The 27935-nt window shown below is 36.1% G+C and overlaps 1 protein-coding gene across 4 annotated transcripts in view; it reads right to left on the reverse strand.

Annotated features, from left to right (window-relative positions):
* Positions 1 to 27542, reverse strand: part of NADK2 (NAD kinase 2, mitochondrial) — a 43256-nt gene extending 15714 nt beyond the window's left edge. For 2 of the 4 annotated variants that reach the window (XR_010022619.1, XM_063085868.1), the window contains exons 1-7: positions 27076 to 27542; positions 13915 to 14003; positions 12929 to 13017; positions 12095 to 12176; positions 6907 to 6990; positions 5341 to 5477; positions 1392 to 1470 (exon numbers count right to left, since the gene is read on the reverse strand). Coding sequence is in view for 3 of the 4 variants with exons in the window: in XM_063085868.1 (XP_062941938.1) it covers positions 1392 to 1470; positions 5341 to 5477; positions 6907 to 6990; positions 12095 to 12176; positions 12929 to 13017; positions 13915 to 14003; positions 27076 to 27375 (860 nt within the window). In the remaining variant the exon portion in view is untranslated. The remainder of the gene's footprint in view (positions 1 to 1391; positions 1471 to 5340; positions 5478 to 6906; positions 6991 to 12094; positions 12177 to 12928; positions 13018 to 13914; positions 14004 to 27075) is intronic. The other 2 variants (XM_063085867.1, XM_063085866.1) reach the window with 1 other exon arrangement.
* Positions 27543 to 27935: the final 393 nt, after the last annotated feature.

A 27935-nucleotide genomic window follows, 5' to 3' on the forward strand; every position in this document is an offset into this window, starting at 1 on the left:
CTATTTAATTTAATGTAGACTTTCTCCTACCTCATTTAAAGTTGTTGCTCTCTTCTCTGTCTTATGTCTTCACCAATAATGACTAGATTATATCACTAAATAGAATTACATTTTCTCCCTTCTCTTCTATCACATAATAGTATCTATTATTCACCTCCATATTGCTTCAAACAAGTTATTTTCAATATTACCTGAGTTGAGTCACTGGCTAGAATGAGGATATCTTTTTTAGTTAAGACAAATTTTTCTCACCATAATTAAACTTCTTATGAAAAGATATTACTTGCAACAAACAATTTCAGAATTTATGCAACTTGCAGTAAACTAGAGAACCAACTACATGGTTTTCAAAAGGTCACATAGTTCTGGTAGCAGGAAATTGGGACATACAACTCATCTCTAATTTCTACCCCTAATTTATTTACATCTACAAAAATAAGAAGTAAGTCAAGTTCTAAAGTACTACCAAGAGTTAAATTAACTTTTACATTATGGTAGTCATCTTATTGCTGGTAACTATGTTGCACAAAAAAGCTTTGCAAAAAACTTGTTGACAATTTAAACCTAAGTTATATTCAAGGCCCACAAAACAGATTTTATCAGTAATAAAACACATACTACATTTTAATACTCCTAATGAGGAACTATATTAACCTTAATCTTTGCTAACAATGGTTATAATCTTGAACCATCAATGCATCTGGCCTTTCAATGTTAAACTAAAAAGGACACATCATTACCTATGTAGCATTCCTGTCAAAAATGCCTAGTTTGAATCTTATTGGGCAGATTAAAAAAAAAGGAAAATCATACAAATCTAAAATTAGGCATATTCTGCAAACCAATTGGATTAGACCACTCAAAAATATTAATATAACGAAAGACAAAACAGGTGGGACTAAGGAGCTGTTCTTAGTTAATTATAAAGGGCTATGACAGCCAAATACAATGTGTGATCCTTAACTGGATCCTGGGTAAAAACAAGCAAACAAACAAATCAGTTTTAAAGGACACTAAGCTGGTGGGATAATTTTAATATAGACTCACTATAAAAGTTTTATACCAATTGCAAATGTATGCCTAGTATAACACTCTCTTAAACATTTATAAAGCACCTATATAGTAAATTAAAAGCTATGGAAAGCAGTACAGTAAAGAAACTTGAATAACTTTGTTTAACCTAGGATTTCACAAACCTTTTTGGTCACATAAAGTTCTTTCCCTTTCATGTGTATTAATGTGTATGAAGGTTTGAAAATATTTCATTAAATAATTAATTTCTATTACTTCTACAATATTACTCATAAATCCCAGCCAGGTTGTAGAAATTTAATATCAAAAAAGTAATAAAATATTAAATTCCATACTCAAGATCATAGGTTTAAAAGTACCTGGAAGATAGACTCTCCCCAATGAAGACTTCATTTAGTGCCCTCACTGGCAAAAGTTGCGGTCCTGAAGCCTCAGACTCTGTGGGGGGAGGGGGGGGAATCCAAGATAGCACCTTGAATTTTAGAAATATTACAATGAAAATTTTATAAAATATTAACTTTTATATTTGTTTTAATAGAATCATGTGCTTAAATGCAGTTAACATATAAATTAAATCTTTTTTTTAAAGTATCCATAACATAAATGTTAAAGTCATCTAACCTTATACCTGCAATGAACCCTGTCTCTCCAAAATAAACCTCATTTCTTCTTCAAACAATTTTTCAAAAGTGATGAAAATATTTATCCATCTCATGAAATTCTTCTGGTCACACTTGACTTAGTTTTACCTTGGAAGTTTCAAAGGTAGAATTAACCAACTACCTCTAAAGGAGAGCTATTTTGGATTTAAACAGCAAATTACATGCATGGTTCATGTTGGAAGCCAAACCAGATAAGTTAAGAGATCTGTAGACATTTTTTTTTTTTCAAATAAAAAAACTCGAGAGTTTTTAGCAACAGCAACATTGTAGCAACACTGTCACATCCCCTTCATGACTCCTAAAAAACAAGTCTTTTTATTTTTTTAACCTATAAGGTATGTGCACAGTTCTAAGTAATCTTTCTTGATAATTATTTAAGCATCACTCCAACACACAAAATCTTCCAAAGGACTCCCAGTGCTTTTGGTATCAAACTTGTGATTATCACCTTCAAATGGTTCCCTTCTCTTTTTATCTTTTATCAGTTTCCAGCTAGAAATGCCAATGTCAACCCCATCTTCTCAATGTCAGCCATAGCAGATATGTTGCACTCAAGTATCTCCCACTAGGCAAGCACCATGGGACAAGTTCACTTTTTTGTCCCCCCCCACAATTTCTCCTAAGTCAATGCTTAAACATCCATCTCAATTGTGACTGGTGGCCTCCAAGATGACCCCCAGTGATTCCTGCCTCCTGCTAACAGCCACATGCTGACCTGGGAAGTGGATCGTCCCATTCTAGTCACGTCTTCAGATACTGCTGTCCAAGCTGACAGCTTGACTCTCACCTCCTGAAACACCCTAAACCAGAACTAAGCAGCTAAGTCATTACTGTATTCACACACAATCTGTGTGAGATCATATTTATGTTTATGATGCTAAATTTGGGGTAATTTGTTACACAGCAATAGATACCTAATACAATTTAGATACTTAATACACTAATATAACCACCACATTTACCAGCACAACCGCTGAACTACTCTTCTCCTCTGGCTTGCCAGCCTATTATATTTTTCTGTTTATATGTTTATTAAATTCAATATTAATTAGATCTTTCTCATTTTAGATTATAACTGCTTAAAGAAAACTCAACTATTCTTTCAAATATACCAAGTTGCTATTACGATACCCAGGGCCCTTTATGCATTTGTATGTGCCTAAATTATCATCTAAACTTCATAATACAGTAGAAAGAATTTGACACAATAAGCTATATAAAGATTTGATGTGTTTAATCAAATTTGATTGCACTTAAGACTGAAAATTGGCTAACTTCCGAAACTCTTAATTTGATACCAGATATACTCACATTCTCATACCTGACAGTTTTACAAATGTAAAAAACTAAAATTTATTATTTAAATTATTTTTCTTTAAGGTAATTACTAATGGAATGTGTTTTAGATCTCCATCCCCAAAGATTTTCTACAGATACTTAACTAACAGTAAGCACTCACTAAATATTGTCAATAAATTTGTATTCTCTAAAGAGGACACAAAAAAATGGAAAGACGTTCGATGTTTATGGATTGGAAAAATTAATATTATCAAAATGACCATGCTACCCAAAGCAATCTACAGAATCAATGCAATCCCTATCAAAATACCAATGACATTCTTCACAGAAACAAAAAAAACAATCCTAACATTCATATCGAACAACAAAAGACCCCAAATAGCCAAAGCAATCCTTAGCAAAAACAATAAAGCTGAAGATATTAAACTACCTGACTTCAAGATAAACTGCAAAGCTACAGTAACCAAAACAGCATGGTACTGGCATAAGTACAGGCACATGGACTAATGGAACAGAATGGAGAACCCAGAAATTAATCTATGTATTTACAGCCAACTGATCTTTGACAAAGGCATGGAGAACATACATTGGGGAAAGGACAGCCTCTTCTATAAATGGTGCTGGGGAAACTGGTTATACATGTATAGAAGAATGAAACTAGAACCCTATCTCTCACCATTTATGAAAATCAACTCAAACTGGATTAAATAATTAAATGTAAGACCTGAAACAGTAAAACTTCTAGGAAAAAAACGGGAAATGCTTCATGGCACAGCACAGGGCAAAGGTTTTAGCAATAACACCTCAAAAACACAGGCAACAAAAGAAAAAAATTTTTAAATGGCATTATATCAAAATACGAAGCTTTTGCACAGCAAAGGAAACAGTCAACAGCACAAAAAGACAATCTGCGGAATGGAAGAAAATATTTGCAAACTATGCATCTGACAAGCGATTAATATCCAGAATATACAAGGAACACAAACAACTCATGAGGAAAAAAAAAAAATCCAATTTAAAAATGTGCAAAGGAGCTAAATAAATATTTGTCAAAAGACAACATACTAATGGCCAACAGGTATATGAAAAATTCTCAAAATTTACTAAGTTTATATGTACTTTTGTTTCTATATATGAAATATTAACTTAGTTTTAGACTAAACAGAGTGAATCTGAGATGGGAATCTGAGCAATGAATCTTTGAATACCAATCTAAATCCTTCCTATAATTATAAGAGTGCAGGTGGACAAAAGCTAAATGCACCACCTTTTGACAGTAGTAGTAACTCCTTTTGGTGAGGAATAAACTATTTCTAGCTATGATTTTAAAATCTTACTTAGTAATTACTGCAGACTTTCAAAAACAATAGAAATCTATATGTATATAATTTCTTAAAAGATTTTTTAAATCAAATGATTTTGTTTTGGAGGAGAATCTTAAAAACATGACATGAACACAAACTTTAGGAACATGCTAAACTATAAAGCTATAAATCACTGTGAAAAACTTTGAAAAAATGGATATAAACATCAGGTACCATGAGAGAGCAGAGACAGAAAGCACATATGTATGTAAAAGTAGCTTTTCCTGATACATTTGCCTGAAAAAACGAAATACAGGAGAAAAAGTATCTTTTTATACAGTCCACAAATACTTAGAATTTCTCTTGAGATCTTCGGGCATCATGAGAGTCTTACAGATACTGGAAAAAGTCGGAAAATATGGCTAAATAACCCACAAATTAGCTCAAGACCAAGGATTAACCTTAACCCTCATAACAACAAAGCAGCAAGTCACTCGATGCTATTATTCTCTTAGCAGCTTACACAAATACTTCAAACACAAATCTTAAGACTGGAATGCAAAATTTCCCAACAAAAAGTTTTTAATCAATCACTGTAACTATAGTAAATACATTTAAGTATAACTATATAAAAATGTATAATTACTGTATTAGGTCATCTTCCCCAGAATAGCTCATTTTACCTCTATTTCTTTTACTCTTCTTTTTTACTCTTCTTTTTCCTTTTTTGACATATCATCAAAGATTAAAGCCATGAATCTTTCCTTAAACATCAACTATCATGTCAAATATTTTATAATTTTTCCCTAATCAATTAGTTTTCAAACCTGTCCTAGAAAACATTTCTTCTAGAAATGCTGTATTTCTTACTTCAGATTCTAACTATAATAAATTTTACAACTGAAGTAGTTCTGTTCTTTCTTAAGCATTATTATTAGCACTAAAAATAAGTTAATTATAAATTACCACCTCAAAAAATTAGAGGTCAAAGAAAACATCAGTTAAATATTGCCCCGAACACACCTAATTCCCAATCAACCTACTTTCATCATGAACTCTTTCAATGTTAAAGGCTCTGCTATGCTGATTCAAACTTAGTTGCTGTTCATGAAGGTCCACAGGAGCAGGGTTTATGCCAGTCCCTTCAAGGTATAACCTGATTCGCTGTCTCCATAACCACCTTAGAAAAGTGAAAGAAAAGCAAGTTAAGCTAAAATAGAATAAATCAAGTAAGGAGTAGCCATTATATAATAATTCCATCAAATTAAAAAATTCATATTAAAAAACTAGCTTATTCCATGAATAAATTATACCAGAAACACCTAAACCCACAGGTTCTTGCTCAAAGACAGATTCTGCATTTTTATTTTTCTTTTCAATTACAATGCAAATATCCAATGTGTTTGTACAAAATCTCCCCAGTAACTTAAGGTCAAATTCTTTATCAAGAACCTATTAAGTACAAAATAGTGAGCTACATATAACTTGTGTTTTGCTCAGCAAAAAAATAGTATATAAAAAAGAAGGCATTCCAAAATTAAAACAATATTGTGTTAAGATGTTTGGACTAGATAAAAATCTAATTTTTTAGACTCAAAATTTCATAATGATGGGTGGTTATTATTTAAACAATAAAACGAAAAAAGAGATTAAGAAATAACAAATATAGCATTTTTAATTACATGCCAAAATTTAAATGATGTTTTTGGTAAGAATAAAAAAATTTTTTTAAATAAAAGAATCGGTTTTAATTGATTTCAAAACCAATTATCAATGTATCTATCAAAAGCCAATGGAACAGATTCTACTAGATAAGTATACAAAAATATACTACCACTTGGTGGTTATAAATCGGTCATTTCTAGAGGTACCAAACTTCTAAAATGACTAGAAACTAGAATTATTGGTAATGAAATGACTAGAGAAATCAAGTAGATTTAATACACTTTCATGATATGTAGGATAAAAGACTTTCTGAAACCATAAAATCTAGTTCAAGTCAGAAAATAAAAAGTGATCCAACTTGGCTGTCTCAAATGTAATTGGCCAACTCAGCTCCTCCCTCCACCCTCCTCTTTCCATGATAGTCTGACTATTGAGCAGATTAAGTGAAAGAAACATGAAAAAACATCCCATCCCCACTGCTTAAGAAGTGATACGTAAGAGAGATACCAGCACAGCATGTCTGGATTAAATCCAACCTTCAGTCTTTACTGGATGGGAGATGAGGATAAAAAATATACAATCTCAGAGTTTGAACACTCAATTTCAGCCAACAATTTTAACCATCTTTCTAACAACTGCTAAACACATGTAACAAGGTAAACAGAGTAGAGACATGATCTTTATCTCACCAAAGGAGAAAAACCTCTATTTGCAATTACATTATTGGCCAAGTAATATTTGTCTGGAATTCTCTTGACAGTTCTAATTGGACTAGGAGATGGTAAGTTAGATCTGTTTGTGACTCAGCTAATGTATTACTTTTTATGGTTACTGTTATAACTATGGAGTAATCCAAATATTATCTCATTCGTTCTGTTTTTAAAGCATTATTAATGGCAGATATTTATTAAAATATTTATGTAAGAATAGTAAGAAATTCCTACCTGAACTCACCACGATAGAACTTCTGTAAGGCTTCTGGGAAGGAATGTGTATATCGAACAGGCAGACATAAATGACCCTCAGACCTTTATTTTAAAAGGGATTTTTAAGTAGTACAAAGGGGAGAAGAAAAAAAAAAACTTAATCCAAAAGGCATCAGTACGCTACAAAAATCAGATACGAAATTTTTAAAATTTCTACTCTACACTTCATTTTTGGTCACAACACTTCATTTTTGGTCACAAACTGTACTTTCAACAACAAGAACAAAAAAGACCAAAAAGAATTACAGTTGACTCTTGAACAATGTGGGAGTTAGGGTTGCCAACCCACCCTGCCCATCCCCCACACAGTTGAAAATCTGCGTGTAATTTCTGACTCCCAAAAGCTTAGCTACTAATACCTACTGTTGACCAGAAGCCTTACATTACATAAACAGTTGATTAACACATATTTTGTATGTTATATGTATTATATACTGTATCCTTACAATAAACTAAGCTAGAGAAAAAAGATGTTATTGAGAAAATCATAAGGAAGAGAAAATTTTCCAATATTTTTAAAAACCCATGTATAAGTGGACCCATGCAGTTCAAACTCGTTGTTCAAGGGTCAACTGTAATAGTCTACATCCAGCACAATGCCATAATACACATAATACTTAATTTTCCACATTATGGGGAAACTAAAAATAATAGCAAATTTGCTACCAATTGATTACTTTGTAAAGCTATCTACTGGTACAATAGTGTTTGCATCTTATCTTTAAATTATTTAATTAGGATTCTGAACTAAAATCCCTTTTTTGTTTTTCTTTCTTTCTTTTTGGTGGCTGACCAGTACATGGACAAAACCCTGGACCTTAGTGTTATCAGCACCATGCACTAACCAACTGAGCTAACCAGCCAGCCCCCTAACAATCCCCTTCTAACTGTCATTTAAGATAGCCTGAGTCATAAAAGAGAACAGAGAAATCTTAATCTAATGTAATCCTTCATTTATTCAAAATATATCTAAGATGAAACTCCTTCAGGAAGTTCACAGCTTGATGAAGAAGGCGGAAATTAAACAAATAATGCAAAGTAAAAGGTGGTAAGATTGCCAATAGGCTGCTATAGGAAGTTGAGAGTATACGGCACCTAAAGGTGTCCAGAAAGCTCAATCATCATCGTTTATATGATACTTCAATCTTGAAGGAATGACTGACAGTAGGCTTGGCAAAACAAACTCCTGATAATAAATATAAATTAATTTATAAGTGTGAACAGAAAAAAAATTTTTTACAAAGTTATAACTAGTCAATTTCTTCATCTGAGAGTTCAACACTCAGGTTAAGAAAGGGCAGGACCTAAGTTTTTAATTTTTAAATTCTCTGTATACTTTACATAGTGTTAAAGTATATAAAAGGTATCAAGTTATTTGATAGAACAATACCTGCTGAGGTCAACTGCAAGTCTAAAATACTGTAGAGAGAAAGATCTCTCATGAGGTTATAGTCAGATATCAGCTAGGGCTTCAGACATCTGAAGGCTTGACATGGACTGAAGAATCCACCTCCAAGGTTGTTCACTCACATGGCTGGCAAACTGGTGCTGGCTGTTGACAGGAGGCCTCAATTCCTTTCCATGTGAGCCTCTCCACAGGGCTGCTTGAGTGTCCTTACATCACAGTGGCTGACTTACCCCATAATGGGCAATGCAAAAGACTAATACAGAGGCTGCAATACCACTTAAGACTTGGCCTTGGAATCCACACATTGTCACACCATTGGTTACATTATTGGTCACATGAGCCAGCCCCATTTGGTTAAATATGGAGGGGGGTATGGCACATAAGAGTATAATTACTAGCTGGCTACCTTGGAGGCTGGCTGCCACATGACCTCTATAGCATTTTGAATATTAAGCATTCAAATGTCGTAATTATTTACCAGACTCAGTACAGTAGGTGCAGAATATAGAAGAGACAGAAATTATATATTTAATTTAGATGAGTCCTTGTGAGTAAGCCATTTTGGAAAGAGATCCTCCAGTCCAAGTAAAGCCTTCAGCTGAGATCTGACTATAACCTCATGAGAGGTCCCAAGACAAAACCACCACACCAAGCTGCTCCTGAATTCCTGACACACAGAAACCATGAGAAATAATAAATTATTATTATTGTTTTAAGCTCTAAGTTTTGTTATGCAGCATTTGATAACTAATACAGAGGAGAAATGTAAGTTGAACATTAACTTCTGGGCTTTAAGGATTGCAAGGTACCACAGTTTGTTCTATGATTTGAGTTGCCTGATTTTTTAAGCATTGTGGTACCTCACAATCCTTAAAGCTCAGATTATTGTGCGTATATGAGGATAGATAAAACTAGAAAAGAAGATAGGCAACAGATGATGAAAGAACATATATTATGCTAAGGAATTTGCAATGTATCCTGAAGGTCATGGGAAAACCCTAAAAGATTTTAATTGAGAAGTAAATATAATCAGATATGCACTTTAGAAAGAACACTAAGACAAAGTGTAAAGTATGGTTTGGAAGGGGAGAGACTGAAAGCTATTGCAGTAATTTAAGCAACCAATTATATTGACTCAAAGGTAGTATCCCTGGAACTTAGGATCAATCTGATGATGGGGTGAGGCAGAAGTAGTCACAGCTTTGGCACAAGTGATTATTCCATTCATCAAGACTGATGGGGAGAGAAAAAGAGAGAAGTTCATTTGTATACGTGTTACACTTTAAATGCCAATGATGATATATCCAAGTACAGGCCAGTGTGGCTACAATAGCATGGGAAAAAGGAAAAAAGGAACAGGAGATAAAGACAGAATAATCAGGGCCCAGATAATGTAGAACCTTGTATGTCATAATTAAGGTGACCAACTATACCCCTATTTGCCTGAGACTGACAATTTCCTGGGACAGGGGACTTTCAATGCTAAAATGGGAAAGTCCCAAGCAAACCATAATAAGTTGATCACCCTAGTCATAGTAAAGAATTATATGCTATTCTGAGTTCACTGGGGAGCCACTATAAGAATCTGAGCAGAGAGGTCACATGTATTATCAAACCTTAATAAAATGATTATGCTGGCTGCAGTGGGGAGAAGAGACTCTAAGAGTAAGAATGGATACAAGAAGATCAGTATTGGATATAAAGATTTTGTAGTCACCAAGACCTGAAATAAAACCATGGGTATTAATCAGCTACTCTGGAGACAGTATAGAGAATGAAGGAGAAAAAGGGTGGCCCAGAGCACCATAATGTACATGAAAACATCAGTATTTAAGCAGTGACCAAAAAATAAGATCCTTCAAGAGAGACAAAGTGGTAGGCAAACAAATAGGAAGAAAGGAATAATCATAAATGCCAGTAAAGTATGGATGCAATAAGGGAGCAGTTAGCACCAAAAACTTCCCAGAAATCAAGTAAGACAAGGACTAAAATGTCCAGCAGATTTAGTACCTAGGGTAACACTGGTCTCTAAGGCAAAAGCAATGTCAATAAATTGGTTGGGAGCAAATCCAGAATAGACCACAAAGGTTTAGAAAATAAGTACGAAATGAGCAAGTGGAGATACCAAGTTTGGGGATAAAGGGAAAGAAAAAGGATAACAACCAAGAGAGAGACACAGAGTTAAGGACTTATAAAATGTTCTTGAAAAATGGGAGACTTGAATAAGTCTTTAGGCTAAGAGGAATCGTCTGTGAAAGGAGAGAGAAAAAATAAGTTGGGCTGAGCCCATGGCGCACTCGGGAGAGTGCGGTGCTGGGAGCGCGACGGCGGGTTCGGATCCTATATAGGAATGGCCGGTGCACTCACTGGCTGAGTGCCGGTCACGAAAAAAGACAAAAAAATAAATAAATAAATAAGTAGCAAATGATAGAACAAAATGTTTTTTTAAAGTGGGAGAAAAGCTGAAGAAATTCTAATTCAGTGACATTCATTTTTTCTGTGAAAAAAGAAGAGGGCTTACTGAAGTAAGAAGAATGAAGAAAGCAAAAGTATACAAAAGTTGAACAGCCACTCTAGAGGTAACCACCACAGGGAATGGGGAAGAGAGATGACGAGGGCTACACAGAGAGGTTTTGGGTAACTCAAAGGGTCCAGCTCTAAGTGCTGGAGACTACAAATTGGAAGTGCCACCAAGCCCAAGTTTCTATGACTTTTTTTTTCCCCCAAATGACCTTAGCAGTGCTGAAAGAGGAGTAGAAAGGATGATGGTCAGACTGATCTAGAATTGAGCGGAAAGATAATGATTAAAAAATATTTAAGGAATTGTCAAGAAAGTGAATAAAGTGAGGGAGAATTAAGTAAAGAAAACAGAGGGAATCAAAGCACTGAAAGTTAAAGGACAGATGTAGTGGGATGAGTAAATAAGACTCCTGTTAAGGTAGAAGGCTATGGTCAGAATGATGTTAAGACTGTAGAGATGGGGAAATTCCAGATGATCACATAGTCCAGGTATAGTCATAGTTGTAGGTGGCTGGAACAGAATGAGAGTAAATATCAGTGAAGCTAAGGAAGGAAAAAAAGAAAAGTGGTAATAGTGTTTGCATAGATCTATTCATTAAGCCAATGAATTCACCCAGAAAATGAGTAGAGGCATAACCGAGAATATAAATGAGAGCCACAAGGTTGGACAGAAGATATATCATTATTAACTTATACCTCTTCGGCAATTCCAAAGGTCCCCAACATTTACCTGGATCAAGGGCTCAGGTCTATTCTGCCACAGATCCTACTCCCAAACTATCTGGGAAGCTCAAATACAAGGACTAGTCGATCCCATAACATAATTTTCTACCACCAATCCCAGGTATATCTCAACTGAGCTAAAAACTAGAGCTAGTCCTTGAAAATAATTAAATAAAAGACAGTCTTACAAACAGCAGTGATCAATTCTACATCCCTAAATTTCATCACTAAAATGTTTTTGGAACATGTTTATAATGTTCATGGTAGCCAGGAACAATGATGTTTCCACTTACACATCATGCACCATAGTAAAATCTCTGTAGTGACAAAGCCCAACAATCTAACTACATTAGAGAAAATAAAGATAGCTTCTAAATTTTAAGATTTATCATAAATAGATACATTGCAAAGCAAAAGAGATATGTTTGTATACATAACATGAACAACAATAACAAAAAAACTCAAACCAAACAAAAAGAACATGTTTTTCCTTACCGTTCTGGATCAGTGTTTACCCCTATAACTGGTTTAAGTCTATCCAAGACTTTACTTGCTGCCAGAAGCATTGTGCCATCACCTAAGGGACATAAGACAAAAGACAAGACAAACCAGACTTCTGTTATAAAACTAGTTTTTGACGTTTTGAAAACTAGTACTTTTATTTTAATCATCACACCCACCCTGCTGACTGCCACACCCTACCCAACTTCCTTTCTACCTACTATGCCTTCATATTAGTTCTCCCTCTCTAATCCAGGATTTCAACAGTGGCACGATTGACATTTTAGGCAGATTAATTCTTTGTTTGGGGTAGTGAGAACCGTCCTGTGCTTTGAAGAATGTTTAAGCACACCCCTAATCTCTACCGTTAGATGCCAACAGCACCCCCAGTTGGGAACCACTGCTCTAATCCCAAAACTTCTATTAGCCAATCCTTTTTCCTTCTCCTGTAATACCAGAAAAAAATAAGTGCAAGTATATGGGGGCCAAAGAGGGATGGAATTTACCTAATCTCACTAAAGTCTTTATCAACTTCAACTTTTTTTAAGATTGGCAAAGTTAAACTGAAATACAATTACAAATAATTCTTTAATTATATTTGAAGCTAACTGCACACCTTAAATATACACACATAACCTCACAGTAACAGCATTCATTGTAAAAGTAGAATATTGTATAAAACAGATTTGTTTTATACCTAATCCTAAAACTCCAAAAATTTTCTTATGATAGGAGTCTAAAGGATTCAATATAGCTACACCGCAGAGTATTTGGAAATGATGTTTATTAACGATATCCCAACAACCTTTACCTCTGTCAAACTATTACCTCCTGCAGCTATGACAGCATCTGCCCATCGAACTGTCTCTTCATTATATTCTCTTCTCTTCACTAGACGAACCTCAATTCCCTCATTCCTAAGATAAAAAAGTAAAGGTTATATAAAACTTCCACTAACAACATATATGAAAAGGGTATGTTTTCTGACAGGCAGATTATTACAATGGAGATGTAAGATTATCAAGTTTGTGTCTTATAAGCAAATTTATGTTTAGCTTTGTAAAGTCAGTTCTATTTTCATCTAAGAACAATAGCCAATTAACTACAATAGGTCAGGAAGCATATGAACAAACAAAGTTAGTATCTATACCAAATCTCCATGTTTTAAAAACATTTTTTATAACCACTAACAAACAGCAATATTGATTCGTTGGGACTTCATCATTCATTTTCTCTACTCCTTCTGATGCTAAAATTTATTAATATCAAAATGGCCCAAAAGACTAACACTTAGAGAATTTTTTTAGTTACAAAACTGAACAGCTGTTATTTTAAATCCAACAAATATTCACTGAGTGCCAGACACTAAAACAGTGGCTGAAATACTTTGTAATTTGCATATTTTCACACTGATTCTCTTGTATACACATAAACATATTCATGGCTGAATGTAGTCTGAAATTAACTGAAGTTTCCATAATAATAATTTTTAGACACCCAAAGATTACTATAATGAACACCTATATACCCTACTATTCTAAGAAATAAAACATTGCATATAGTTGAAGCCCACTGTGTACTGAATATAACTCTTTGCCGAAAAGGCACTTCTCTGGGAGACCAAATAATAACAAACATACCAGTGAAATTTTCAGAGTACAATAAAAATTTCCTTAGAAATGCTATAAAATTCCTGAAAATTACTTTATAATGACAATCTTTACTAAAAATCTAAGGATCAGCTACAAGTACAAAATAAAAATTGGACATCCTGAATATAAAAGCCAACCCAAGACCCGATCCCACAGACTTACCGTAAACTATCTATAATATGCTCTACATTTTTGGTGTGAATATGATGTCGTTCAAGCAGTCCACTGTAGCTAGAGCCTTTCAATGCAAGCTATATCAAAATAAAAGAAATGTCCTTTTACTATATGATCTATTATATATGTTATAATATTGTCTTTTAAAGGTCCTATATAAAATAGAACTCTTTGAAGGTATATTTTAATGACTACCTGTGAAATTTACAAGTTCAAATTGAACTAGAAAGCCTCATTTCAGAAAATCATAATTTGGTTTTATTACCAAATACAGCATTAAGTTTTCTTAATCATATAGTCAGCAGGATCTCAAAATTTGCATGTTTTACATTAGAGCTTAAGTTTTTTATTTTTTAATTGCTTTTTAACATATTACTATGGCTACTTAAAGACAAAAGATAAACTAATATTTTTAGAGGTAATTAGATGACCTTGGTTACACATGGATTTGCTGCTCTCTTGTGTTCAGATTTATGAACTCCATTTGGAATTTACCCTACATAATCCAAACAAAGGGCTGGTAAGATAGGATAACTTTTAGATATACAGATATATATCCATCAAGAATTATTTTTCCTAGCTGATTAAAGTAACATTTTATAGCTATCTTACCATTAATATTTTCCTTTTAAAGTATAAGTCTTCTAAATAATCCGTAAAGTAAAATGTCAAGAGAGAAGTTCAAAAATATTCTCAGTGAACATCCATTTCACCACTAAGTAGGAAATCTGTCCACTGGAGAATTCAAAAGCATATCATTTTCTTTCCTCCTCCCTATTTCTTTATACCTTTCCTCCTTATGGTACAGAATCAGTTTTTTAAGTACCTGTCCAATATACAATCTTAAATATATTCTTTGAGAATATATTTACTTAAATATACTTACTGAATTATACTTACTTACCAAATTACTTAACTTACTGCATTATAAAAGTAAAACCAATTTTTAGAAAGCATTTTTAATATGTATTTTACTTTTTAAAGGTTATACAGAAAATACTAACATGGAAGATGCATATTTAAAGAAAATTGAAATCAAATATAATTTTATGTCCCCAGGATAAGTAGTGTTAATTTTTTGATACCTACCTCTCCCTAGTCTTTTTTCCTTTTTTTTTTAGCAGCTGGCCATTACAGGGATCCGAACCCATGACCTTAGTGTTATAACACTGCACTCTAACAAACTGAGCTAACTGGCCAGCCCCTTTTATAGTCTTTTGTCTACAAATACTGACTGGGTTAAGAATTTTAAAATAGTTTTACTCTCATTCTATAATCTAAAGAGAAATGTTATGTTCCTCAAAAAAGGAGCTGAGAAAGTATGTGGCTGTTGTGAAAATTAATAAATAGATGTTAACTCACAAAGACATACTAGATCAGATAGCAGGTACAACAGTTTAATGCCTAACCACAAGCCTCATTATATTTAGACAGAGCAAACCAATTTCAAGAATTTTATTTTAAATGAAAGCAGGACCAATAATCCTTCATTTACTTTAATCAACAAATCAGGTTTGAAAAACTATTTTGGGGGTAGAATTTCTGAACTTGAATGAGCATAGCTTTAACATTCAGATTATTACTATCATTACCTAGCTACAGATTAACTAAAACTGCTCTAACCACCTCTTGATGAGAATAGACCAAAATGCTTTTTTTCCCCTACTCTCTCCTGTGATCCTCTAGTTTCAAGGGTTTAAAAGAGATCTGCATGCTGATGCTGATGATTCCCAATTGCTATCTCTAACCCTGGCCTACCTTTAGGGCTTCAAATAAATTTACCCAACTGCCTATTTGACATCTTTCTTTGGATATCTAACAGGCATCTCAAATTAACATATTCAATACCAAACCTTTGATTTTCTAGGCCAAGAATTCCCCACCTACAGCTTAAGCTAAGAGTCTAGAGTCACACTTGATGTCTCTTTTTCCGTTATTCCCACATTCAATTACTAAATCCTACGTTTGATCCGTGTACTTCTCTCCTTTTCACCACTACCACCCATTCGTCTTTTCGGGGCTCCCTAGTTCCACTCTTGGCCTCCTGTACACTATTCCTCACACAGCAACTAGGGGGACCCAGAGCATGTCTCCCTCAACTTAACACCCTCCTACAACTCGCTCATTTAATAAACTTTCTACCAACCCTCCTTGGTCTATGTGATCTGACTTCTGCTCCCTTCTCCTACCTCATTTTTTCTCCTCATTCCCAGCACTGTAGTCTCATTGGTCTATTCTCACCAACCTCCTTCCTTTGTAGTTGCTAAAATGCTCTCCCTCCCTCAGCGCAATCCTGGCTGTTCTCAACCTAGGGGTGTCAGGACTGCCTGATCATTGAAATTTAGCTGCTGCTGGTGTTGACCAGCTGTCACAGCTGCAACAGCTACCACTGCCAATTATTCTGTCCCAAAACCTGTTAATTTCCTTCGCTGCATTTACCACACCTAAAATAATCTTGGGTATTTTTGTGTTTAATCTATTTGTCTCCCCTTACTAGAATGTAAGTACTAGGAGAGCAGTGATCTTTCTTATCTTGTTAACCACTGTACCGTCAGGGCCTAGGTACTGGCTAAGTATCTGTTGAGTGAAATCATTCATGCATGTTTCAGAAAAGCAAAAACAGCAAAGCCGCAGATGCTGGAGAAAATAACCCCACTGTGTGAAAACAGTGTGCCTATCTTTAACTGGTCAGAACTGAGCAGGGGCAGACTAGTTATCACAGTATAATATTTTGTTAAAATAATTACCTCTCCTGATCTTATTTTAGGAGTGAGAACTTTACATAGCAAGAAATTAAGCTTTAAAAAATTAAATATGTACGTTCAAATATTTGTGTAGCTACTACTGTGTTCATTTAATTATTAGTTGAGCTCTACCAAATAAGCAAGGCACTAAAAATGCCAAGGAGGAAAACTAATTCAAATGCATAATAAATCTATTAGAACAGTTACATCAAATTTACCACCTCTAACCTGCTATAAAATAAAACTTAAGGATAGCTGGCCCTTAGACTTCGATTCCCTGTTCATATTTTTGATCTTATGCTCCAATTTTTGGTTTTGACAGTATGGAACATGCACCCAGGAATAAAGGACATAAATTGTACTGTAGAAGCCCTGTAAATTCTATTCTAGTCTAATGGTTCAGAAACTTGTCCTTACTTCCTGATTATCAGCAAGCTCCAAGAAATTAAGATACTGGGCAGTTGAATGTTAGGGAACTTTGGTTTGAGATACTGAAGGGTATTGAATTTGAGGGGGAAAAAAAAAGTTTCGGAAAGCTAACAAAAAACTTCAAGTTTTCCATGATTGCTAGCACAACACTAAAATTCCTAAAATTCCAAATCTAAATACAAAGTTCACTTAGCATCACAATACTTACCACCGGAGCAGAAATGTCATTTCATAAATTTTTATTCCCACTCAAATTTCTTCTTGTAAACTAATAACTCATACTCAACATTCATTTAGAGAATACAAGTTCTTATATTAATTATTTTCTTTAAAGGTCTGGGTGGTTGGATTATTGAGCTTCATTAACATGGCCTGGCTAAACTAGGCATATAAGAGATAGGCCAACATCACTTCTCCCACAGAGCTCTGATGTTAAAACGCAACACAGCGTGGAAGAAAAAAAGGAAAATTCTGAATGGATAGATTTAGCATACTTTAAGGTAAGGTGTGATAGTTATGCTATTTTCTAAATGGTCTACAACACTTTTATTAAATTACCACAGATGTTTTTTACTTGGCCAAAACTGAATTTATTACAATTACAAACTTGTTTTATTTGTCAGTTGAGTATTCTTATTTTGTACTGTATGTAATTTCCATGAAAGCTCAGTAAGGGAAGGAGCTATGTCTTTAAATTTTACACATAAGGAATGCACAAACTTTAGAGACAATGACATTTGGGTATGTAAACTCACTAGGCATAATTTAAGCACCCTTAAAAGCATACACACTTAATGGTTCACTGTTACTCAAAATTGCCTTAAATGGGTAAGTGGAACCTCATTAACAGCTAAAAAGTCAACAATTCACCTAAGCACGATCAGGCCTAGAGCACGGAACCCTAAAGATTTCTTCAGATATATCTGGTATTTATCTTGGCTCATTCCTATTCCACTTCTTCTTTCTCCCAGGCTCTCACCTTCAGTTTCCCCATAGTTCTCTTTCTATTTCTGCATAAGTCTTAATTCTGTTTACCTCCTCCCTTATACACTGGTATCGCCCAAAGTTCCATCTTTGGCTGTCTTATCTGCTCTTACTGCATTTTCCCTGGCCTACCTTCACACTCTGGGGACTCGATCTACCAGTTGTGCACTATAACTGAAATCTATACTGTTAGCCCAAGCCTCTCTCTTGAGCTATAGGATCAAATTTCAAATGCCTACCTTTACATCCACCCATAGGTAGTTCAAGTACCTCTCCCCAAACCTCCTAAACCTGATTATATATTCCTCCTTCAAATCTGCTCTTCTGAGTCCCATATACATCAGTTAATAACAAGCACCATTTACTTAGGCAATAGAATAAACCCAGGTGTCACCTTTAATTCTTCTCTCACACTCAATCTCCACAGCCGGTCAAGTGCTGAAGTCCAATAATTATACCCATGAGCTGTTTTTCCAATCTGTGTCCTTTATATTCACACTGCCACTGCATGAGTTCTAGACCACATCAACTCTTACCTGGTCTAATGCAAAAGCTTGCCTCCAGGTTTTCTAAACTAGTTCCTTCTTTAAAAGTCTTTGACAGAGAATGGCTGGTTAGCTCAGTTGGTTAGAGCACGGCCTTATAATACCTAAGTCAAGCTTAGGGTTCAGATCCCCATATTAGCCAGTTGCCAAAAAAATAAAATAAAACTCAACAAAAATCAAGGACTGTGTAAGACCCACTAAGTGCTGAGAATTCTATGCAATCGGAACAGCTAATAGAATTGTAATACAAGCGAATCATTGTACAATATGTGCATATATTGAAACAACCCACTATACCCCATAAACATGTACAATTAAAAATAATTTTTAAAAAATAAAAAATAAAAGTCTTTGACTAATTCCCATTCCCCAACCTAATCATCACCACCACAAGTCTGCTTTCACACTACTCCCAAAATGCTTAAGTCTCAGAAAAATTGGCCCTCATTGCCCCACTCCTGTTGGGAAAGACAGGCTAAGCAAGGGTTGTATTCTACTGCAAAAGTTTGAAAACCACTAGGAGATAAAGCTAACTCCTAGCATGACATTTAACACCTTTATAAGGTTCAGGCTACCTGTTAAGCCTCAATGTACATACCCTTGAGCAATGATTTACAAACCACCTATAAGGGTGCATTATAAGATGCATTATAAGGTGGTTACAATTTAATAATCACAGACAGCATTACTACTAAATAGAAAATAAAACATACTATATGTAAGAAGGCAAAATTGTTTCCTGTTATATTTTATTTCAAATATCAGTACTGAGTCACAATGTAAAATATTTCTGACTGTGGATCACAGTCAAAAAAGTCTGAGTTCTTTTTGTTGGCTACAAGATGAACTTTCCCCCTGTATTGCTAGTACCGTACTCTCCACAACACACATAAAAATTATTCTGTATTCTTTAATATTTAATTCAAATATCCTAAAATTAAAATATACCATTTCACCCTCTCACATTGGCAAAAATGTTAAAATCTACCAAGTGCTGATGAGAACATGGGGATTCAGGGACTCATTCAGTGCTTATAGAAAAAATTATTTGTACTTCTAATTACCGTTTTTAAAATAGTAGGAAAAAGTGTAAACAACCTAATTATCCAAACAATGGAATAACATACAGCAGTTAAAATGAATTAACATGTATCAACATATGTAAGTTTCAAAACCAACACCCCAACACCGAATAAGAAAAGCAAATTTCCAAAGAATAGGCATACATTCTAAAGGAAAATAAAGACACACAAGATAATGCTATACTTGTTTATCAGTACAGTCATATAAATAAATGTAAAACAATATGCATGAGAATGGTATATATAACACCATCAGGCCAGTTGTAACCTCTACTGGAGAGAAAAAAGTTGGATGGCTAGAGCTTTAGTTATCACATTTCTTTTCCAAAAAATCTGAAGCAAATATAGCAAATATTAGTATCCGTTAAATCTAGGTAGTTGAATATACAAGTATCTTGTTATTTTCTGAAATTTTTCTATAGGTTTGAAATATTTCACAACTGAAAATCTAAACCTGAAAAAAGGTCACTAAAAAATCTATCTAAAAGTTGGGGGAAAAAATGCAAGGGTCTTCTTTTCCTCCCTTCATCCTTACCCTTCTCAAACTGTTCTCTCCCATAGACCACTTATAAACAGTTATAATACAATGTAATATATCTTCTCCATGTATTTGGAAACTCTGTTTGTTCATCTTTAATTCTCCAGGAACTAGCAGGGTGCTCAGCAGTTAGCAAATACTTAATAAATGGTTTGGTGAATGATTATTTAAGAATGACACTTCAAACAAATTAACTAATCAACTTTCTGGATGTTGGCAATAGTGACACTGTAGCACATATTCTTAAAGTCAATCATAATTTTTAGAGTTATTTCCTCTATTACAAAAATACTTCTGGAAAGAAAGGCAAAACTTCAAAACCATAACTTCCTCAAAAAAATGGTTTAATAAAAATACTACACAAACAAGTCAAACTCAATAAATCTTTAGTTCATCTCAATGATCTACCTCTTAGTAAAGGAACCTACTCTGCAGTAGCCAAATCAGGGCCATTTCAGGTACATAATTTAATAGACATAATAGTGACATATACATAATGATCATTATTGTGGCTATAAATTAAAATTATATTATTCTGCTTTAAATTAAATCATGTAAGTTATAAGCATTTAATTTTATCTTCCTAAAATTATGTAAAAAAGGAAAAGCAGGTATTATGATATGTACTTCAAAGCTGAAGAGAATGATACAGAGAAAGCAGTTAGGTTATTTGTTCAGGTTTACAAAGCCTTTATATTGTTTTTCCAGGACCAAAAGCTCTAATTTCCTGCTCTTAATCCACAATGTGTCCATTATGTCATGCCCATGCAGCACATGCTACTGATGTTCCTACATTAGCCATATATTTTACTCCTGCTTGAGAACTGTAAATACTCAATAGGCCACTAAATCTCGATTATGATGACTAGTCTCAAAGGAAAAGAACCATTCTGTTCTTTATCATGTCCTAATTCTACTTTCAGTTAGGAAGAAGACAGCCAATAGGGCGACTCCTCCTTAAATGCAAATGTTTTACAAAGGTTGGTCTAGGCCTGGCCAGTTAGCTCAGTTGGTTAGAGTATGTTGTTATATACACCAAGGTCAAGGATTCAGATCTTCTTACCGGCCAGCCAATTTGAATAAAAAAAAAAAGGTTGGTCTAATTTCCTGCACAAACCACATCTACTGGATTATTATGAAGAAAAAATATATAATGAATTTACCTATGGCCTGAAATAACTGGCACATTTGCTATTTTGAAATTATACATTTCTGTTACATATTACATAATTCACTGACAGTGAAATAAAGTAACATACTCTACTAGTTGAGAAGATAATTACTCCGAGCTTAATTCATATAATTAAAAATATAGGAAAAGTGATTACATTAGAAATTTATGTTACTTACAATCTCATGGCTGGCCACATATTTGAACTTTTAAAACCTCCCCCAGGTAATGCTGATACACAGTAAACAATGAAAATTGGGGCTCTAAAGCATACTGGTCAATGATTCTCTAATGATGGCATTTCAGCTACTATATTATTCAATCCTCTTACAGGTTTATGAGACTTCTATTTAAATGCAAATATTTATAGAAGGCAGTACACCTTATGCTGCTATTTTCCAAGTTATGTTCCACAGAATTCAAAACGTTTTCTGCCAAAAAGAAATCTCATGGTCAAAGAAAAGTCATTTTGTTTAGGCTCATGTTTCCCAAACATATTTAACCTGAAACCCATTTCAAAGAACCCATGTTGGATAACCTCTGCTTTAAGCTTTCAGCAGTTAACATCTGGATGACTGACAGCTGGTTATAAGGCCTTGGAATAAAAATGGTCCCCAGCCTCAGAGAGAAAAGAACTAAAAATGATCTTAGAGAACATCAGAAACATTTCACCACCTTTATTAGTAAGGGTGTAAGGCAGGGATATAGAGAAGATGATGAATAAGACGCAATTCTTGCCCTCAAAAAGTTTACAGTTCAAAGAAGAAAATAGTCAGAGATAAGTATTATGAAGATACAGTGAAGAAAACCTAACTCAACCTTAGTAGCCAGAGAGAGGCAAGGTTACAAAAGACGGCTTCCTGAGAGAGTCGTGTCAGTGCTTGACCTCAAAGGAGGAATAGCAATGGGCTAGAAGAGGAAGAGCATCCAAAGCAAAGAGGGCTGTGAAAGTAAAAGACATAGAGCTGCAAATTAAACCACCCTGAAATACCATTTTTCACCTACCAGGCTGGCAAAGACCAAAAATTTGACCAACTATTTATGAAAAAGTGGGTATCCTCATATATCATTGGTGAGAGTAAACATTGGTACAACCTCTAAGGGAGGCAATTTGGCAATACTTATTAAAATTACATATGTACATCCTTTTTGACTAAATAATTCCGCTTTTAGGTATTTATATTAGAGCTTGAATCACACACATATGAAAACATATGTTATTCACTGCAGAATGTATTTAATAGCAGAAGATTAAACCAACCTAAGTGTTAAATAAATTAAAGCACATGCACACAATAGGATAATATACACACTATTTAAAAGAAAAAAATGAATGAGAATGCCCTTTATGACAATTTCCACAAATACTCTTAAGCTAAAAAAAAAAAAAGGTGCAGAATAGCTTAAATAGTATATTATCACTGAAAAAAAGGAATGAAGCAAAGAAAAAAGACTACTCCACTGTATTGATTTGTATGTATAGATAATTTCTGGAAGGAAACACAAGAAATTAATAACATTAGTTACTTACATGGTCAAAAAATGAATGACAGATGACAAAAAAATTTTTCACTGCAGAACATTCTGTATCTTTTACATTTTGAACCATTTTAATGTGCTACTTACTGACCCATAAATAAATCAAATTAAATCAGCACAACATCTAATAAAAATTATAGCAGTTTGAAATTGCCAGAATATGAAGTGCAAGACAAAAAGTGATCAGAAATGAAGCTCAAGAAGTGGACAGGAGACCCAGTTCATGAAAAGTCTTACTTGGCTTACTAAAGATTATGAACTTTAGCCTACAACAGTGTTTCTCACAGTGTGATCTGGGGAACACTTGCAAACCTGGGGAGCTTGTTAAAAATGTGAATCCCTGGAATTCAGCCAGAGTCAGAAATATTAGTGGTGTGATTCAGAAAAGCAAAATTTAGGAATTCTCTACAAATTCAATCAGAATTTTGGGCGCTAAGTTTCAGGCATCTGCATTTTAACAAGCTCTCTATGTGACTCAAGGTTATGGAAAACTTCTGAGGAGTCCTAAGCAGAGGGGTAAAGTGGCCAAGATGTTCACTTTAGATATCAGTCTGGGGCTTGTGTCTGGAAGATTTAAGAGGAACAAGGTTCAGTTAGAAAGCTCTGGCAGTACTCCAGATCACCTTCTTTAATTTGGTAAATACCCATATTGCATACAATACGTTTATTGCATACCATGTGGCAAAAGTTATCTGTGCAAGAGCTACAACTTAAGCCACACCATCTTTTTCAGGAAACAAAATGCAAGGCACTGTAAGTAGGAATAATTTAATCCAATAATAGAGGGGACTGTTAACAATGTATATTGACATAATAAAATGAAAAAAAAAAATAGAGGGGACTGTTAAATAAAATTATTCTACCCATTATGAATTTTTTTAAAAACTAAGTTTAAACTAAAATTAAAAATGGGAACCATTAAAGATCTATTGCTCAGAATCACTGTTTCTGAGGTCATGAGACCTGGAATGGAGGCGACGAGGATGAAAACTGCTGATTTCTTATTTGGTATATATTTAAAGATTTTTAAATATAAACCTTTAAATAAAACCTTTTCTTTGGCCAATAAGGTATGTTTCTAGTGTCGAAATCCTTTCCAAATCAGTTTTGTTTCACCTAAAGGTCTAATTTGTGTCAAGGACCTAAATTAATAAAAGTTCCATATTTGTCAACAGCTATATCTCTTATGACAGAAGTAAACTGTCATAATAATTTTCTTGGGCTTTGCAAGGTCATAGATGGTAGAGGTAAAATCCTTGACTAGAAATCTTGTATTCACAAGACAAGTCATTGGTCAATGAGTAGGGGAAAAGGCAAGATTTAGAAATAAAGTAATGTAACCAACATAAAAGAGTAATAACTGAAAGTCAAAACTTTGACCCAGCTTGAAGGATGTAAACCTATTTTTTACATGCTTTATCAATGAAAAAAAATGTCTTCTTATTGTTTACACTTCTACAAAGTTAGAAAACCACAAGACTTCGGGGTATAAAATTACATTGGCACTCCATCCCTCCTCTGCCATTTGCATTTTAACAAATAACCTAATAGAGACCTATTTGGCATTAAAAAAACCACAACCACCACAATAAAAGAGGATGCTTCCATACAAAACCAAGTTACCATGACACTACAGACATAACAGCCATGGTGCCAGAAGACTCAAGTAAGCTCTTGGCCACTTTCTTTTATATCCAATTCACATAATTTATATACCTTAGTATTTTTTTTTTTTACCACAGCAACATATCAAACAATATTAATCATCTTACCACTCCTATCACAGAATCCCATTTTAGAACAACTTCACACAACCCAATATTCTTTGGCCTGTTCCTAATCTCTGGTCTGGGCTACACTTAATGCTACTGCATACATTCTGAGTACTGGCCTTAATACAAATGATAAAACAAATTCAAATCAGCAAGGAACTAATTCAGTAAAACTGTAATAACAATAACATTAACAAAAACTACTCCACTACCTGGCAATTACAAAACTGTGTATTCTACAGTCCAGGAGTTCTACTTCAAAGCTTTCCTACACCAAACAGCATTACCTAGCAATAGACAAATATTTACCTATTAGAGATTTCTCCACTCAGAATGGGTACATAAGGTAGTTTATGGGTACACAATTTAAAATTTAATGGGTACACATTTTAAAATTTTTTATTAGTGGCAACCTAGTCCCAGAGATCCAAGAGTTAATTCTTATTCAGACAGCACCCATTTTCTTGAGGCCTTGAAAAAGTTATCCAGAGTTTCAAAATGTCAGCACTAGAAAGGACCTTGGATGCTATCTTGTCCAACTCTAGCATTTCGCATACTGAACTAGGTGAAAGCACTTTGAAAACTGACACTACTACAGAAAAAGTATCATTTTCACCCAAGAGGCCCAGGGAAGTTAAAAAACACATAGGAAGTTAATCACACAGAACCAGAGCCTAGAGATCTGAGCTCCTGACCCCCCAATTCCACTCTCTGAACCTGCCAATTGAATGTACTATTTTAAATTGCTGTGGGAAGCTTCCATAAAATTGTATGAAGAATATATCAATGCACATACTGTATTTGACAATTTCTAAAAGGTAGGCCTTGTAAAATTAGGAGTACAACCCAAAGGACATACCCCTTTCCCCAAACAGAAGCAATGCACTGTAATTTCTTCTGACATTTCCCTGCCTCATCCCCAATTCCCCTCCCTAACACAAACTACCTTAACCTCCTTTTCAAACTGTTGATTTACTCTAAATGATGCAAGTCTCTAAAAACTCTTAACCTTCAAACAGGTAGGAAAAAGAGAGAAAACAATTCACCCCTAGACATCCATTAGGTGAATGCAGGGACCTCTTCAATTAACACATCAATCAAGATGTTTGATGCTGACAATAGATTCAATACTTAAGTAAAGATGACTTACAATTTCATTTTGATGCCTCTACAAAATAACTTAGTTGAAGATTACAAATGATACCAAACGGTTAGAACAGGCTGTCTGCTCTTGCACAGAATTAAACTAGATTATGGTTATAGTCAATTAATTCCAAAGATTTGGGGTGCACAATGCTAGCAATTAGAGACTTCCAATGGAGACTTTTCTGGATATATTGTTCATGGCAGCATTGGTCATTCTCTTTTTCCTAAAGTTGGTGGGTAGGAACACGGGATCAGAAATTTTTTTAAAAGGGAGATGTAGTTGAGGGAAGGAGATCTAACTCGGGTTTTTTTCCTTCGATCTATATACTTTGCAAAGGTAGTAACAGATGTACCAAATATGGTATATTCTGTAAGTATCGCTACATTAGAGACGTAGGCTCTTTATTTCATACATTACTCGGTTTACCTGCCCCTGTCTGACCTTTCTACTTAATAACATATATTCAAGTCATATTTTCTCCCTTGCCATTCTCAGCACCAAAGACATATGTGCTTTTAAATCAAACTGCTAGAACCTTGTTTGAGGACCACATTACAGCATGGAAAAGACTGCCGAGAAGGGCTTTCCCGAGTGTCCCAGGCCTCGCAGTCCTGCAGAGAAAAAGTGGGTGTGTCCACTGTACCTTAGCCCTCTTTTTCGCAGCCCTCAGCAGGGCCCCTGGGCGCCCTTTCTGGGGGCGGCCTGGGGAGCCGTTTCCAGGGCGTCCAGACCTCAAGCCACCGGCCCATCTTGCTTTGGACTGAACTGCTATTCTCAACAAGGGGGTGGGGGTGGCGAGGACACAAATGAATCACCAAACCCCTATCACCCCTACAGGGCCACTCAGCAGCCCCTCTTCCCCCACCGAAGGCTTCCTCGGGGCGCCCCTGCCTTGGAGGTCTCTGCACTAACACTGACCCTTCCCCCACCCCCACCACATCCACACACACACACACCCAGACACACCCACACACACCCACACACACCTACACAAGCGAGGGGGGCCACGGGCCAAGCCGGAGAGAGTTGGGGGCAGCAAGAGAGACAGGCAGGCTATACGGAGTGCCCTGGGAGGAGGAATCGTCCCGCGAGGTCTCGCCCAAGGGGGCGCACCCACCCCCAAAGCCCAGGCCGAGCCAGGGAGCGAAGCCGGGCCGGGCCGAGCCGAGACACAACAGCGGGGACCGCCGGGACCCACCAGCTGCTTCAGGTCCTCCTCCGAGAGCTCCGCGTAGCGGTACCGCTGCTGCTCGAACTCGTACCGGGTGGTTTTGGCCACCACCACCACCCGGGAGGGGCGGAAGCCGCCGTCGGGGCGGCTGCCACAGCCCGCCAGCTCGCGCGGCTGCCCTTGCCCCAGGTGCCGCCGGCCACCGCCGTCACCGCCGAGCCAGGGCCCCGCGACAGGGCCTCCCGCGCCTGGCCCCCGCAGCGCCGCCGCCCGGCCGCCCGCCACGCGCCGACAGCTGCCCAGCAGGAAGCCTCGGTAGCACGTCATCGTCCGCCCGGCCGCAGCTGCAAGCTCGGGCTCCTGCCTCCGCGCCCCGCAGCCAGGACTGCGTGCCGCGCGCGCCGCCCGGGCCTCTAACTTCGCGCCGGGTTGGCAGAGGTTAAGTGAGGGGACGTGCGTGGCCGGCGCCTCGAGGGGGACGTGCCCGGACGTTGACGGGGGCGGGGAAAGCGGGGCGATTGGGAGGCGGGAGACCCCACGCCGAGGGGAAGGTGGGCGGGGAAGAGCTGAAGGCCTGGGGCTGGTGGGTTTTGTTTGTTTGTTTATCCGTTTCCACTCACGCCTGCGCAGTAGCCGCTTCGCCGCCCTGGGGCTGACCTCCCGCTCCGCCCCCTTCCCAGCGGGAGCCTTCACCCTCCCCTTGGCTACCTCTGTCAACCAATCAGAGCCCGCTGCGGTTTCGGAGCCCGAGGGCCTTCGGGGATTGGCTGAGACCGGGGAAAGAGCTGTAGTTCTATTTGGCGGTCGAGCTGCCGTGAGGAATCCGGCTGGAACCGGCCTGAGACTGTGCGGGGGAGCGGGTGTGGTTTTAAGCGCTTGGCGGGAAA

This window comes from Cynocephalus volans, chromosome 2 (assembly GCF_027409185.1).
Source record: "Cynocephalus volans isolate mCynVol1 chromosome 2, mCynVol1.pri, whole genome shotgun sequence".
Lineage (NCBI taxonomy): Eukaryota > Metazoa > Chordata > Mammalia > Dermoptera > Cynocephalidae > Cynocephalus > Cynocephalus volans.